Source organism: Rhipicephalus sanguineus, chromosome 1 (assembly GCF_013339695.2).
Source record: "Rhipicephalus sanguineus isolate Rsan-2018 chromosome 1, BIME_Rsan_1.4, whole genome shotgun sequence".
Taxonomy (NCBI): domain Eukaryota; kingdom Metazoa; phylum Arthropoda; class Arachnida; order Ixodida; family Ixodidae; genus Rhipicephalus; species Rhipicephalus sanguineus.
The window spans coordinates 279,356,182-279,373,400 of NC_051176.1; the positions used below are offsets into that span (position 1 = coordinate 279,356,182).

Sequence of the window (17,219 nt, forward strand, 5' to 3'; positions counted from 1 at the left end):
TCCCGATGACGTGAGAGCGTCCGACTACAATTAATCACTAGTAATCAAACTAGCTGCAATAAAAAAATAACCTTCCGTGCATCAAGAGACGTAATAAAATGCTGCTTGTTCGTTTCTGTTTGATTCATGGAAAAAAGAACCTCTTTGGCGTTGCCATGGGGAACGGCACGCGTGGTTCAAAGGTTCCGTTTTCGCCAAACTGCGTGCGCTTCGCCCGGCGCCCGGCTTCGCTCACGCGGTCGCGTCTCGGTGGTAGTTTCGGTATCGCGTACTGCCGCGTGTGTTTTGCACGCTCGTGCTCGTGAAAGTCGCTCTGACAGAAAGTTCGACGAAATGCCGCATGCATGTGATGTTGCCGGATGCCCGAATGGTGCAATGGTGCAACGTTGCCCGCCGGCGTGCACGCCGCCGGCGGGCAACGTTGGGCACGGCAACAGTGACGTCAGAAAGACCGCTTTCAGGTGGGTGACTTGAAGTGCGCTAACGCGATGCGAACCACTAAAACGTGATTTTATTTCAAAATAAGTACTTACTTGGCACAAAAGTAGCACTACGAGGTTTCTGGACCGCTATTTCAACAATCGACGTCGACTTAATATTTGCCTTTAGTGTCCCTTTAAGCTATATTGACAAAGCGACAATTTCGCTTTAACTTTACGATGTTAACGTGTTACATAAAGCTTAATTAAATAAGCGTTTTGGTTAATTAAGTAGAACCAAATGAGCCTTGCGCAATCTTTATGGTCGTTAACGACAATAAATTCGTGTTAAACTAAACTCACAGTTTTATTCAAGCGCTCAGCAATCATTGCCATAGCTTACGAAATTTCCGAGAGCTGCCATATGGCAAACATTACTTTAAGCGTTTACATTTACTTCACTAGATGTCAGTTTATTTAGTGTTGTGTAGAGGACACCTGGCTCCCCATTCCCACTCTCACTTGGTTTCAATAATGTTTACTCCCCCCCCCCCCCCGCCCCCCCTAGCTCCCGAGATATATATTTACCATGTGGTCATTGCGCACTTCGTATATTCGTATGCAGTGGCTCAGTGACACTTCGCTGCGAATTATAGGGCTGTAAATTCCATTCCTGGCAGCGGCATTATGATGGGGCACAATGCAGCTGCATGTTAAAGAACCACAAGTTGTCAACGTCATTCTCGAGGCCGGAGTCGAGTGCCCTACACACAGTAAAATTAGGTATTCGCTGAAACAATGTGTGCAGCCCACTCGCACTGAGTAGTGATTCACCTCGACCTTTGCAGGTCTCACTCGCTGTCGGCGCTGTTGTACTACAGCAACGAGTCCACGTGGGAGCCAGGCATCGAAGCCAAGGTCTCTGTGCGCGCGCAGTTGGACTGGAGCACTGGTGAGTGTTGCGGCGCACTTTTGCGTCTCCCAGCACGCCCGATGTGCTTGTTCCCATAGCAGATGTGCTATAGACATGTACGTTCTCTCTCTCTCTCTCTCTCTCTCACACACACACACACACACACACACACACACACACACACACACACACACACACACACACACACACACACACACACACACACACACACACACACACACACACACACACACACACACACACACACACACACACACACACACACACACACACACACACACACACACACACACACACACACACACGCCGATGGTCGCGTCCCTTCTATACGGGTCCCTCCGCGTTTTTTTTTCTTGTTTCCTAACACTACATTTGGTCCGAATGAGTCAAAATGAGGCTTGGGCTGAAATTGAGGGGTTCGTACGCGAAGATAAGTGTGGGCGCCGATGAAGAACTGGAAACGTGAAACTGCCCTTTGTCATTCAAAATTCAGGCGAGACGGAATGGAGCATCAGTTTACTTTTTATTTTCATTAGTAAAAAGGGCGTTCTGGTAAGCCAAATTGTCCTTGGGCCTACTGAATGAAATGAACTGCTATACGTCGACGACGAAGCCTTCATAGAGTGCGCACAAACCTCATTGGCAATATACGGGACAACGAGACCGTCGTCCCCACCAGCCTGGTGAAGGAGAACTGGAAGCAGCAGGTTGCGAAAACTGTCAAGGTCGTGCAGCCGCGACACCGTAAATGATTTCAAGAAACTAAATGATTTAATTGTGTGGCATGCTCCTCGCGACCAAATGAAAATCTTGATGCTTTTCATGAGAGCGGTGGCGCAATTAGGAGCATGGCTACAGCTGCTTGGCAGCACTGGAAGAAAATATGGCTATGCTGAAGCCGCCGGTTTCAAAGGTCGAATCTCAGGACGAGCTGCAGATGCACGACTAACTCGCCAAACGCATGGTTTAGAAGTACGACCGCTGGCCGAGCGCCTTGTCCAGAAGTACAACCGCTGGCCGAGTGCCTGGTCCAAAAGTACGACCGCTGGCCGAGCGCCTGGTCCAGAAGTACGATCGGTGGTCGAGCTCCTGGTCCAGAAGTACGACCGCTGGACGAGCGCCTGGTTCAGAAGTACAACCGCTGGCCGAGCGCCTGGTCCAGAAGTACGATCGCTGGTCGAGCTCCTGGTCCAGAAGTACCACAGCTGCTCAAACTTTTGGTCCAAAAATACCTCCACCGGGTCACCGTTCACTTGCGCCGCCTCTACGTGATCCTGGAGGCGGGAAAATGCTGCCTCGCCGACCAACGCGATTCCCACGCAACTGCTGTCAAAAAGGTAAAATGACCTGATGTCAGCAGCAGGAAAGGCGGAAGTTGCAGGTGTGTAGCAGCAAAGCAGTCGCGCTGTCGACTCAGTAGGCAATGACCGGGTTCCAGGTGGTGCTAATGTAAGCGTAGGTGCGCTGCACAAAAGTGCAGCGAATCCTGGAGATTTTGTACGCCACGAAGGATAACCGCGGTTTGAAGGTAGTAAACAGCCACCAGTGACGTCATTTCGGCATTCGGGCGGAGAGGAGCTCAAAAAAAGCTGCAGGTTGGTAGAAGTCGCTGCGGATGTAGCCGTGAATATGACCTGCTATAAGGGCGGCAGCAACGTTTGACTTCATGAACCGTCGCGCTCGAATAGCTTCGGAGTGTCCAGCATGCTGGCCAGTGCGTCAACACTTTGGCGGTTCCCTGACTCGCATCGTTGATGATGCAGTGACAGGTACCTCTCAGCCGTCTTTAGAAACAGTACCCATAGCTGCACCTGCTGGTTGCCGTCACCTGCAGTGAACGCCGCCAACGGGATTCTTCTAGATATTTGCACTGCGTCAGTGCGTTGGTGGTGCGCTGATAAATCACGCCCTCGCTGCCTAATACGCTTAGGTAGTGCTTGGAGCTTCTGGACCGGTGGATGCATAGCAGGTCCCAGTCTCTCCCGGCTCCAGACTCTCCCGGTTTCACACGAATGCACACCGGACGTTGTCGCTCTTGGTGCGTCTGTACAGCAGGTCCGCAACTCCGACACGTCTTTCCATTCACCGAGGTTCAGGCACTGCGGATCCTCTGGTCGTGATGTTGTCGGCTTCTACCTGTATTGATTGCGTGCGAATTATGCATGCATTTCAATCTGGCGATCTCCTTGACCGACTGGAACGGCTGCAGCTTCAAAATGGCGACCTGAGCTTTTGTGTCTTTGTCTTCTTACTTGCTTGCTTGTTCCTTAATACTGACCCCTACCCACTATGGGGATCGGCCAAGATGCTGGCGGTTAATGTAATAAAAACATTAAATCAAAGGCAGGGAAAAGTGAAATCAATTAAAAAAAAATAGAATGTCGTAATTTTAGTGACACGCAACAAATAAAAAAATAAAAAATTATGAATTAAAAGATAATAATTCCTAATACATGACTAAAAAACTTTTTGGTTTTCTAAAGTACCGGAGCATTAATGCTGATCAGTGAATTAACAAGGTAATCTCGTTGTGTCAACCAGGAATCGTGTCACCCAGAAACCCAGAGGGCCCCGCAGACGTTCCTGTTACTATATTCCGATGAAGCAGCCCCAAAGAAAATAATATTTAGAGCACTTAGCGGAATTCCTAATTTTTTAAATGAAATTTCGTAGTACTATTTTCATTGATTTTTGAAACGGCGGCAGCTTAGTAGAAAATGGTGGATGTGTTCAGGTTCGTTACAGCTGGAGCATAAATGGGATGGCACCAGAGCAGGCCTATATAAATAAAAGTTAAGCGGTGGAATACGGCATCGTAATTTTGTGATGTATACTTCCAATTTACGCTAGGCGAAAATGCTTGAGGCCCGTGTGCTTAGATTTAGGTGCACGTTAAAGAACCCCAGGTAGTCTAAATTTCCGGAGCCCTTCACTACGGCGTCCCTCATAATCATATCGTGGTTTTGGGACGTTGAACGCCAATAATAATTATTATCCAATTTACGCATGGGACACCATGTATTACACCATGCGAAATGCAATCGCGAAAATTCTGTATTCGGTATTTTAACCTCTGGTGAATCTTCAAGAAGAGAACATTTTCTAAACCTCGCCGCTGTAACATAAGCTGCAAGAGGCGTAACTGACGAAATTGAAACATCAAGGGATATTCGCGCGAGTGAGTCAGCCATCTCGTTTACAAATATACCACGATCACCTGGCACCCGTAGCAATCGCGCTAGACGAATGTTTCCAGGCATTAATGATTTGAATAATAGCTGACTCCGAAGATGAAGTCAGAGATGCACACACGAATAACGAATCAATCACTATAACAGCTGTCGAATGATTTGCTGGAAGTTTTCGAAGAGCTAAAATAATTGCCGTTAACTTCGCTTAAAATATGGATGTATAATCTGGCAGGCGTAATGAATATGACCAGCATAATGTTAGAGAGAAAAAAAAACCCACACCTGCTTTCTTATCACTCACAGATGTATCCGTTGCAATGACATTATTAATTTCTAATTGTAAGAGGTGGTCTTCTAACATGCCAATTAAATTTTTAGAGGGTAGGAGTTTGGCATTTGTTGGAAATATGTAATCGAATTACTTCTTTTCCATAGTGGAAACACGCGTTCTCGAAATAAAGACAGCGAAAAGGTTTCGTAAAGTGTTTAATGTGTTGTGGTGATGTATTTGTCTCTACGATGCCATGGGTCCATTAGTCCCATGTCATCGGATCCCTTAGTCCTTCAACGGCTATATGTATGCTATGCGAACCAATTTTTGTTAGCCACAGCCGCATGAAGCCTACAGATAATGAAGGCAAGTAAGCGTGGGCTTATTTTACTTATTTATAGCCTTTAGCTGGAGTGTACTAATGAAAACAGAAAAATAGGGAGGGGGGTGGTAAAGGAGGGTTAGGCAGGTCAACTGGACTTCGTCGACGTGGGAAGGAGACAGGAGGAGGTAAAAGGTAGAAATACATAATGATGAACTGAAATAAAATAAAAGGGGACAAAAAGAATTTTCTGCCGGTGAAAGCCGAATCCACAACCTCCGCATTACGCGTGCATTGCACAAATATGTTGCTTGAAGAGAGAAGTACTTGGCGAAATTGTCACTGGCCTACTAATTGTATATTTATTATTTTGGTTTAGTTACGGACACTGTGACGTAAGGCATGGTCTATAATTTATCTACGTATATCTGGATTTCTTTAATGGGGAGCTATCAAGGTACGTGAGGTGTTCTTCATTCCATTCTAAATGTGGCTGCCGCGACCTGGAATCGCTCGTGCGACCTCGGGCTCGGATCCGGAACACTGTAGCTGCCGCGGCGAACGTCGACCTTCCATCGTGCCTAGAATGGGGCCCATACTGATGTCAGATAATTACTATAAGGTATCGGAGCTGAAGGAAGCCAAAGTACATATGTATCCATGGGAGTAAACAGCGCAAAAATCAAGACGACGCACACAGGAAGAAAAGACACGAACAGGCGCTGACTTTCAACTGAGCTTCATTAATCATGGGAAAACATATAAACATCGCACCGCCGAAACGGTGCATGCGCAAAGAATCATTGGCCTCTTTTCTTCCTGTGTGCGTCGTCTTGATTTTTGCGCTGTTTACTCCCATGGATCCATACCAACTGGCCCAGCTATCTACACTTCTACATATGTATGTATGTATGTATGTATGTATGTATGTATGTATGTATGTATGTATGTATGTATGTATGTATGTATGTCTTTGTGTATGTGTGTGTGTATGTATGTATGTATGTATGTATGTATGTATGTATGTATGTATGTATGTATGTATGTATGTAAATGGTTGACGTATTTTCGTTACCATCTGCCTTCACTCTCAGCGCATTGCACTACCCGACGAACTAGGGATTCTTTACGAAAAACGCTTACCACAACAACCTAGAGCAGGCGTATAAAACTCACCTCAACTTGCGGGCTGCAGTCACGAAATTTAGTCCCGCAAGGGCTTAAGTCGGAACGGGGCGGACAAAATTACAGCTAAGGTTGCCCTTTTAAAGGAGGCCTTTTTCATATCTGACATATGTTTTTTTTAAACACAAAAGTGTTTTATGCCGGGGTCCACCGAAGTACTTCCGTTACGGATATGACCGTGATAAAATGGACGCTAACGGTAAGAAAGAAAAAAAATCAAGAACAGGTGAGAAAGAAAAACCACTGAGAAATATCCGCCGCTGGGAATCGACCCACGACCTTGCGGCCGCGCGACGGTGAACGCCCGATGCTCAAACTTCAACGAATATCCTTCACACATTCTCTCTCGCACGGCTGTGTGCTCTCATGTTGGCGGTGTAGGGTAGGGACGGGGCGGATGCGGGTCGGTGCCGCCGTCTGTGAGAGCTGGGAAGAAGTAATACGTCACGATCGACACTTACCAGCGCTTACTCCGAGATCGCGTGCGATATCGGAGGTCATGGTTAAAGCGTCCTCGATACCAGCGAGGGACACTGGCCGCGCTGGCGTCGCCGAGGCACCCTAGACGCAGTTACGTCCTTTGCCCTTTTGTTTCGTGTTAGCGTGCGCCGGCTCATCGGAGTAGTACAGCTTCCACATGCACCCAACGGGATTTCTCCGCCGCCGACTGCTTGGATTGCGAGAGCATCGACTAACAAAACTGCTTCAATACGCGTTGCATGAATGGACACGATTTCGACGGGCGAATGTCGTGCCTTGGTGCAGCGAGACAGCGGGATGCACGCGTTTGCGGCTCGAGCTACGAACGTCCTGCCTACCGTATTGCTGAAGCGCAGTGTGGTAGTGTATGCATGAGCACAGGCGGCGGTTACCATTACTAGAAAGCGCACACCGTTTCCGTTTCTCTCCTTAATCGACGACATTTTGAAGAAGTGCATATCGGGTACCAGTGTTGATTATGAGCTTGTTGATGGCATCTCTACGCGGATTCATGATTCGCTTGGTCCAAATATATGTTCACAACTTCAGCTACCACAACGGTTTATTCATGATCATGGGCGTTAGTCGTCGCGATGGAGGCATGCCACTAAGCGTCAACACTGGGTGCATCCACGTCAAATGGTCAAACACGAATAGACATAGGCAAATAACGTTGAATTAAAGAAATCCCTGTCACTCAGAACGAGAACTGTGCCGCAATTGTCCAAAAAATAGTGAAGAAAGTGGGGTGTGCTGTTGCATTAAGTGATATCGACACTTGCCACCGTGTGTCTGGTGTTCGCACACAAGTGAGAAAAATTTGATTGTTCGTTTTGTCTCGCGAAATCTACGAAATGACTTCCACCGAAGATCAAAAAAGGCACGCCTTTCAACGGAATCACTAGCTTTTCCTCCGTCAACAAAAGGCCAGTGTACAGCATGATCGCCTAACTCGTGACAACAAGAAACTTTTGGCCGAAGCTCTAAAGTTGAAAAAGGAAAAAAAGTGGTTGTTCGTATGGACGGACCAAGGGCATATCAAAGCAAGAAGAAGCACTGATAGCCCAGTCGTGCGCCTCACTTGCGAGGCTGACTTGGGCTTAACATTTAGTTGGAATTCCAGGACATTTCATGACTTGTTCACTGATGCTGTGAATGACGCTACTGCTTCACAAGATAAACTTCTCGGAGTACATTTTAATGCTCGCAGTTTAAGAAAAAATGCCGACGAATTTCACAACTTTCTGGCCCGTTTAAGCGTAAATGTACATTTATTGGTATATCTGAAACGTAGTTATCGGCCAATGAGGGCAGTCTTATAACATACCAGGCTGCAACATTGAAGCCAAATGCCGCACAGAAAACTTATCTGAATTGTTCATGGTGGAACAGCATTGTAATAGAAGAAGGCATCACTTAGCGGCGATGTGACGTGAAATTTAACACTATATGTTGTGAATCTGTCTGGATAGAAGTTGATAAAAAACAGATGAAAATGCCGCAGAATCTTATCGTCGGTATTGTGTATAGATAACCATCAGCGTTACGATGACTTTTGCGAAGATCTCGATAATATTTTCAGTCTTTTTGAATGAGAATGCTGCTGTGATAATAATGGGATTTCAACATTGATCTTTCAAATATAAACTCTCCAACTTGCCTCGAGTATGTAACATGTCTTACAAGTACGGATTTTTCTTGTTGATACTCCCACCGAGTCACTGATCATAGCAGCCCATCATTGATGACATATTATCGATATTCACTTTTTACTTCTTTTCGTATTAGATGCAGCTATTACGGATCATTATCCTGTTGCTTTTGTTCTTTCCAACGTTTCAAACGGAAGCAGAGTGCTTTCTTAAGACTTCATTGACTCGCTATTTGTAAATGCTGTACGTTTCGTATATTGGACGCCTGTACTAGAGTTGCTATGCCCCAATGACAGCTATGATAGGTTTCTGAACTATACGAGGCCGTAGGTACCGCTTCTACATCTTTTTATGTAACATCAAAATATAAAGTGCCTAGAGACCATGGAGGAAAGAAATGACTTTCAAGGGCTCGTTTTTCTTTGTTAGACACATATATTAAGAACTAACAGACAATAATGCCAAGGAAAGTATAGAGATTTATTTGTAATAATTAGGATATAATGTGAAGAAGTAAAGTCTACCCATGGATACATATTCCCTTTTACGCACAAAAAAAAAGTATAATATGTACAGAAAACTAAAGAAACAGCCATTTAACGCTTCATTGAGGAAACGATACACTACATACTCGTACATATGAATGGAAACCTTTATGCTGCAAAGAAAGAGTACTTCAGCAACCAAATTGCTCGCAATGCAAATGATTCCAGGAAGAACTGGCAACGTTTGAATATCGGCAGGGAAAAGAAGGCAGTGTTACCTGAAAAAAATAATTTTTAACAACGTCTCGTATAGTTCGCTACACGATATCAGCGAAGCATTTAGCAATTAATTTTCTTCACACTTGAAAACGACAGAAACAAGGTTTGATGCGTCGTACATTCCTCGTTCGGAATCCTGATTTTTTCTTTATCCCACAGATGAAACAGAAGTAGCTTCGGTTATTTCTGCATTACGCAACACCGCTTCTTGTATCGATAATATACCAGCCTACTCTGCCAAACTTGTTATAAACTTTATTTCACCAGTGCTAACACATATAGTGAATACCATATTTACAACCGGTGTATTCCCCACTAAGATGAAAACTGCTAAAATTTCTACGTTGTACAAATCAAAGGGAAAAAAGAGGGTGGAAAAACTATAGGCCGATCTCGGTGCATCCATTTTTGAGTAAATTCCCAGAAAAATTAATTTGCACTCGGATAACAAGTTACTTGGATTAATTCAAAATTCTTTCACCTCACCAGTTAGGCTTCAGGAGAAATTGCTCGACGACAACAGCAATTTCAACGTTTGTTGACAGTATTAGGAAGGCGATCGATTGCGGTTTATTGGTAGCAGGACTCTTTATTGACTTCGCAAAGACGTTTCACTCTCTCAATCACGATATCCTCAAACGTAAACTTGAACGATATGGAATCACTGGAGCACCTCTAGCACTCATCAACAGCTACCTAAAGATAGACACATGTTCATGTGGGGCGGTCAGTCATCTGCTAAATTAGTTATATCGGGGTGCCACAGGGTTCCATACTTGGACCATTACTTTTTCCTCGTGTTCGTGAATGATTTACATCACAGCTGATTCATGCTACTGCGATACTTTATGCAGATAACACTAAGCGACTGATATCAGACAGGAACGAAAGTTCGTTAATTAAAAAGTTATGCTGAACTTTGCAACCTTCATTCGCTGGTGCACAACTAATGCCGTCAAACTCAATCGTACAAAGACTGTATTCATACTTTTCACTCTGAAAGACGGAAAATCTTAGTGCATAATGACATAATCTATAACAATGTTCATAGCATGCGAATAACACAAATTCCTGGGAGTTGTCACAGATTCCCACCTAAAATTTCATTTACACGCGACGAAACGTTGTTCAGAAAGCCTCATACGGATTGCATGTTCTTTGTAATGTAGACAATATTTTCAAGAGATTATGCATTCATTCATTCACACATAACCACTGCATTGCTATATGGGGTTGCACGTACCAATTTCACCTTAAATCCGTACAAATTATCCAGAAAAGGCTCTTCGCATAATAATGCCTAATGATATTCATATCAGAGGCACGGACTTGTTCCAAAATACTAATGTGTTAAGTGTCCACAATCTAGTTGTTTACAATGTTGCTTCTATAATATACAGAATATTCCACGGTATTCTCACCTTATTGTCAGTGTCCCTTCGTCTGTCACCCCGAGTTAACGAGTGTTTTTCACGCTACAGACTTTCACTACATAAAATAAATACTAATTACGGCCGTCAAGCTTTGGAATTTAGAGGAAGTACAATTTGGAATAGCCTTACTACTAATCTAAATACAGCCCCGTCTCTTCACTCTTTCCTAGCACAACAAAAAAATTCCCTTCATATCAATTCCTACTGCAATAGTCATTTGTTGTCATTATTTTCAAATATGTTGTTATTCGCACTTATACATATTACACAATGAACCCCTGCTGCTTTAATTACATCGCATTATCGTATCAGTCATGTTTTTATTCTTTAGTAATGGTGACCATTGTCTATGAAACCATATTCTGTCTTGATATCTGTTTTCTTTTGTGTTTGATAACTAAATATTCCCTTCTTATGCTGTTGCCATTTAGATTTTTTAATGTTATAATGCCGTTAGGGACCCTTTAACAATTTTGTTGGGTCCCTAAAAGTGTAAATACATGTGCCATAAAAATAATGAAATAAACTTCATACTTCAAACTTTAAACTTAATTCAAACAAGCTCTCATATATCACTACACAATAAGCGCTACTTCTGTGAAGACATGTTTCACTTTCATGTTATACCGATTTCTCGGACGGAGGGATCAGCCATGTTTTTTTTCTGGAGGTGATTTAACGACAGGATTCGAGAAACATATACGACGCCGATCTCCAGAGTGACTGAAATTTGGACGCCCGTTCTAAAAATATAGCTTTTGTTCCATGCTTATGCTTCAACACATGCTTATGCTTCACGTAAAAAATGGTTGAGGCCAGTCACGTCTACGTAGTTTACCCGAACAAAGCGTTATTAGTCGCAATAGGCCAGAAAATATAGCGAGTGCTATTTAGCAAAGCTGAACGCTCATGAACGTGCATATTAAGAAAATTAAAAAAAAATAAAAGGCAAGAAGGCAGTCATGCGGGCCGCGTGTTTGAGACCCCTGACCTAGAGGCTTGATCGCCACAAGTTATATGCGCGGTGGCGCAAGGACCTTCTGTATGGCTCCTTGTTGTCTGCTATATGCATATACAGTATCAAAATAAGCCTTGCGCGCATACAACTACATGCAGCTGTACCCAATGGTACATATGCATCAAATCGGCTTATATAGACACACGTGCTTCCCCTAAATATGGGCCACAGGCCGGAAAAATGCAAATGAGGAAGATGCAAAAAATAATAATAAACAAGAAAAAAACTTCGGTTCGAATAAGAATCGAACCCAGACCACCTGCGTGGCAATTAGGTGTTCTACCACAGAGCTACGCGATTGCTTGAAACTGCTGCGGACAGAAAACACTACCGAATGTCGTGTAGTGAAAGGAGTCTCCTTAACGCATGTATTGTGTGGTAGAAGCGTAGATTCGCGCCAGACGTCAAATATGTGAATTGCGCAACGAGTGGGTGTTTTAAAGGTGTACCCATTACAAAGCGCTCAGACATATTTAGTCATCATCAGTCGCAAAACCATCAAAAAGTGAGCAGCTGCGCAGGTTCGTGTTACGCCCTTCGTTGATTCGCAAAAGGAATAACTGTGCGTAGGGACCCACATTATGATATACAAAATGTACGTACGCCCAGTATCAGAATTCGGATGTGTTTTATATTCGGGTGCACCGGCCCTAAGGAGGCCCTAAGGTTATGCCTTGGATTACCGAAATTCGTAGCCAATAATGTCCTCTACTTAGGGGTAAGATTGCCCTCTCTTTTGTGCAGATTTTAGGATACTAACGGTACAAACATTCCTAAAGATGTATGAATATCCTGTAAAACTAAAAAATAATTTTCATGTCTCAGCCAGCGTTATTTTTTCAAATCTTACTGGCCTCGGTTTCACACATGCACCGCAGGTGGGCTACGTACAAGCACTTGTTGGACCATTAGTGTGTTAAACTGAGTGAAGTTCCTTCCATTCATACAAGGAAAGACAGGATCTCGAAATAATTTTTGACGATATATATCCAAATCATGCCAAAAATTTGCATTAGCAGATATTAAACGGCCCGCTACAAAGGCATTTAGAGGGGATAAATATACAATATCATAGCAGATGCCTCACAATCCGAAGAAAAATCTGGCATTGGTATTTTCTCCGAGACCTTCAACTGGTCATTCTCATTAAGACTTCCCAATTTGTTATCAGTATTTTCGGCGGAATTTCCAGCGGTGATTGTGGCTTTACGAAAGCTCAGCCCACCAACCTCAAGAGTGGCCATAGTTACAGGTTCTTTATCTTTGTGTTCGGCACTCGCTGCAAATAGTGATGCTCAATTATCACGTACTTTTCATTTTCTTGTTCCCACCCACGTTACTTTAATCAGAATAATCTGGGTACCGGGCCACAAAGGGATAAAAATGAATGAAATGGCGGTCACTCTGGCCAAAGCCGCTCTCAGTGGTCCGATACTCTCAATTATTCTCACATCAGCACTCATAATTCGTGACAGATTTAGAAGGCGTGCCATAATTCAAGACTCTGGGAAAACATTAATCACTCATTTAAACGAATATCGACAACTATTGTTCTCTTGGCGTAGGAATATCTGTTCAACAAGAAAAGATGAAGTTTTTTTATAAAAATTACGCTGTCGCGTTCCAAAACTAAACTTTTATATGCACAGAGCTGGTCTGGCTCCATCCCCTCTTTGCTCGTTTTGCAACAAGGACGAAACAGTTAAGCATTATTTTTTATCATGTAACCGCTTCAATGTACTGAGGAAAAACATTCTCAAAGCGACGTTTAATCGAACTACTAGATTGAATTTCATTGCTTCTAATATTCTATCCTTGGGAGCCTCCTCATTAAGTCATTGTAACCGGGAGTTCTGTTCGGCTGTACAAAAGTTCTTAATTGAATCAGGGTGGTTTTGATTTTGAATTCTTAAGTTAGCATTAATAATGTATTCTAACTATCCTATAATTCATTAGTCATACAACTCATATGTGACCACTTTTATCTATAACTTATTCGTTTCTTGGCCAATCCCCCAGAGTGGGTCTGAGCCGTTCATAAAGGCAATCATCATCATCATCATTAACAACTGTACTTGCAGTATGCATTCTAGGATAGTTTGAAACGGCCAGTGTTACGCGCTCAGTCGTTCGTTTCCTTACGGAACAGTTGAGGCATGCACGAACCGAAGCTAGGCTAGCAATTGCGAAGGCGATGCGCACGGGGCCCGATTACGCTATCGCGTTCTACTCTTGAAAGCGAAGCTCAAGCGTCCTCCAAGTTTTATGATGAATAGCCTGGATTGCCTAGCAGCCCAGTCTATTATTTTCAAAGAGCAGCTGTCACAAACAAGAGTGTTATAAAGCGCGCGCGCGGCCGCTTTCAAGCAGCTGCGAGACAGAACGGCGCGGAGCCGCCCGCCCAAGAAGCGCGAAAGACGAAAAAACAAGCATCAAAAGACCCGGCGCGCCGCATTCTTCCTCACCCACTGGAGCCAGACGCAGACAACGCGATCAACGCCCGGCAAAACCTGGATGTTTCTAGAAGGAAGGGGGGACGCATCCCCGAGCGATGCCGCCGCGATTCGAACCTACGAGAAAGCTCTCGCCCTTTCTCTAGCCTCAGCTGTACTGCACGCCGAAGAACTCTCCCGACGCTCTAGAAACTGGGGGGAGAAAGGATAAAAGCGTGCGACGGTCAGACAGTCGGGCGGTCGAGTCAGGGAGTCAGTCGAGAAGTGAAGTCAGTGAAGGAGTGGCCCGGTGATGGTGAAGTTATGCTACGTGTGGTTCGTTAGCCAAAGAAGACGTGTTTAGGATGGTGCGCGGTCAGTCGATCGTCAATCTGCAAGAATTGGATGACGACGCCGCGTGAGCCGTGACAAGTCACGGACGACGGTTGAGCTACGACGATCAACGCTGGAGCTGGCGTGAGTGTTTCCCTGAAGAGAAGCATTCGATTACCGTCCAAGTATTGTGGACTGGATACGCCATTATCTATTCAGGACTTTAACTGTCGTTGAATAGTTGTAATGCTTGCGATTGCATTCGTAGCGTGTGATCTGTTTGTTTAGCTCCCGTTGTGTAAACACCATCTGAATTATATTGTGAAGTTGTAACTGGTACCAAGCCGAGTGTGCATGTGTTTGTATTATTTGTATTGCTCTAACTGAGAATAGATTTCGTTTTCGTTTGTGTTATCGACTCTCGGCTCTGACTCGGTCTTGGACCAAACCGGCGTTCGCTGGCGCACCAAAGGACCAACTCTAAATTGTCCGCGCTTTCGTGGTGCGTTTTCGGAGGGCCGTGACGCCAGCCCTTAGAATCCGCCCGGCGATTTCCAACTCGATTAACGGGATCAGTGACAGCAGCTGAAGACGTCGAGAACGGGTACGCAGTAAAAGAAAGGGGCGCCTGTTGTGTTTTCCTGTCCTCGTCGTTTTGCAATTCGACGAAAACAATTAAATAAACGAAAGGGGGGGAAAGTAGGGAGCTAGTGCGAGACATGATTATGGTATACCAACCAGTGTACGATCTCATATCCAGAAATACCGTGTATAACGTGTGCTGTCGTTAAAGACGCAGACGAGCACTCGTCCGAATCTTTCTTGTCCATTGTTATTACCGTTGAGCCTTTACATTCTAGAAGTAAGATTGGTGCACCTTGTCTTGGTTACGCCGCTAATAGTCGTTCGCACAACCAGACAGCTCTTCTAGACGTGCGATGTCTATAAGGGTTTTAAGTTGCTCCAACATACTTTCCTCCGGCGAGTTAGCATGCACCTGTTCCTCTGTGATTATAATGATGATGATGAAAACAAGCGCGAACGAAAGCTGGAATTGAAGTACTAGGGTACTGTTTCGAAGTTTTACCGTTTCCAATTTTACTGGTACCTAAAGTGTGTTATTGAGAATTTAGACGTCCATAAATTGTTAGAATTAAAAGAGAACAAAGGATGTATTTTCCCAGCGCTGCCATTTTTTTGTTTGTTTGTTCGGGGTGTTACGAAGCGTGGCATCAAATGATGCTTTCCAGTGCTCGCGAGTGATGGAGCGGCGAGCTTCGTCTTGGCTGACAACTGAGGTCGTTTCATCCATAAATAACGGTGCCGTGATAACCTCGAGAGTGCCCATTCATCATATAAGGGATAACCCCAACATCCAAGGGTCCAACTCAATGTTGACTTTCTATGTTGTTGTATGCGCCGGATTATACGCATCGAATATAATAACATATTGACGGTAATGACTGCTACAAGTTGTGGGGTATCGACGACTCTTTTCACCTGCTTTTGTGGCACGAGCTACAAGGAACGATTCAGTTCTGGGTCATGTTGTTCTTTCTGTTTTGCAAGGAGAAAGCCTCCCAGCGGGACCAGAATGTTGGAACCCCTTCGACACCAGAAGCGGAGAACTCAGTCTACATGAGGTCTGTCTACTATGGTGATAAAAGTGTCGTGGTTACAACAACAACAACAAAAAAAAAATGCAGGCTCAGGTACTTGACCTGCTTCATGCTTCATGGTCTGGGATTCACAATGATTTCGGGGGAATGCATCTAGACATATATTCTTGGTATAGTGGGTGCTTTCTCGAAGCAAGTCTTCACCGTGTCTTCCATATTTGTAGACAATACCATTTTAGTCTGGGAATGGCATTCGCTCAGAACGGCCCTCCCCGAAATAATAGTTTCCGATAATGGTTCTACTTTTTTCCGGTGCACAGTGCCTTGAGTCCTTAACCCAAAATGGATACGCCGCATACGGGTAGGCCATATCCCCCGGCCTCGAATGTTGCCGCAGAGGGAGTATTGCAGACCGAGCGCTAGAAGTCTGCAGCACTCCCTGAAGAAGTCTGGATCTGGAACTTCCGACGCAGATCTCCACGTTCTTGTTCAACTACAGGACCACACCTGATGAAGTAATGGCTCAGCCACCATGTGAGCTCTTAACGGGGAGAGCCTTCAAGGCTCCGTTGGATGATGCCCTGCGGCCAAGCCTGCAAGCATCGATGCTTCTAATGCTTGTTTAGAGAGGGCAGCCCAAAGACACAAGGACGAAGAAACGAAGTAGACGCCACGGGCGCTGACTAACAACTGTCGTTATTGCCATCACCTGTAATATATATGTGCCAAAAATACGCATGTGTGAAAAAGCTAAAATCATGTTGACAAGGCTGGTTTAACCAGTGAAAGGAAAAGATGAAAAAAAAAAATACCTTTCAAAATATCACGCATGTGTGGTGGTAGAGAAACATCAGGCAGAGAAATAATCAAGCACACAACGGAAAAACCTGTTTGCAAGAAAAAGATAACCACTACGGTTGAATGAAAATGAAAATCAAATAAACTTTTAGATACAAATCTCAGCGTCAGACAAAGAAGTGGATGGCCTGCTAGTGCATTTGTCACCTGCTTCATGAAAAAGGCCTCAACGATCTCGCGCTCTATCTTATCTTTCCTTCTTCAAAACAGTGTATCATGAAAATATCACGGAATTTTGTGGTTCTCACTATTCACCAGTATCTCTATGCTTCCAGAACCAGAGTTGGGCGACGTGCCGCTCTCGCATC

The 17,219-nt window shown here is 44.4% G+C and overlaps 1 protein-coding gene across 2 annotated transcripts in view; it reads left to right on the forward strand.

The window, feature by feature from the left end:
- Nucleotides 1-17,219, forward strand: part of LOC119382959 (alpha-L-iduronidase) — a 138,061-nt gene that overhangs the window by 33,592 nt on the left and 87,250 nt on the right. For both annotated transcript variants that reach the window (XM_049411859.1, XM_049411858.1), the window contains one exon: nt 1,268-1,371. In XM_049411859.1, coding sequence (XP_049267816.1) covers nt 1,268-1,371 — 104 coding nt within the window. The remainder of the gene's footprint in view (nt 1-1,267; nt 1,372-17,219) is intronic.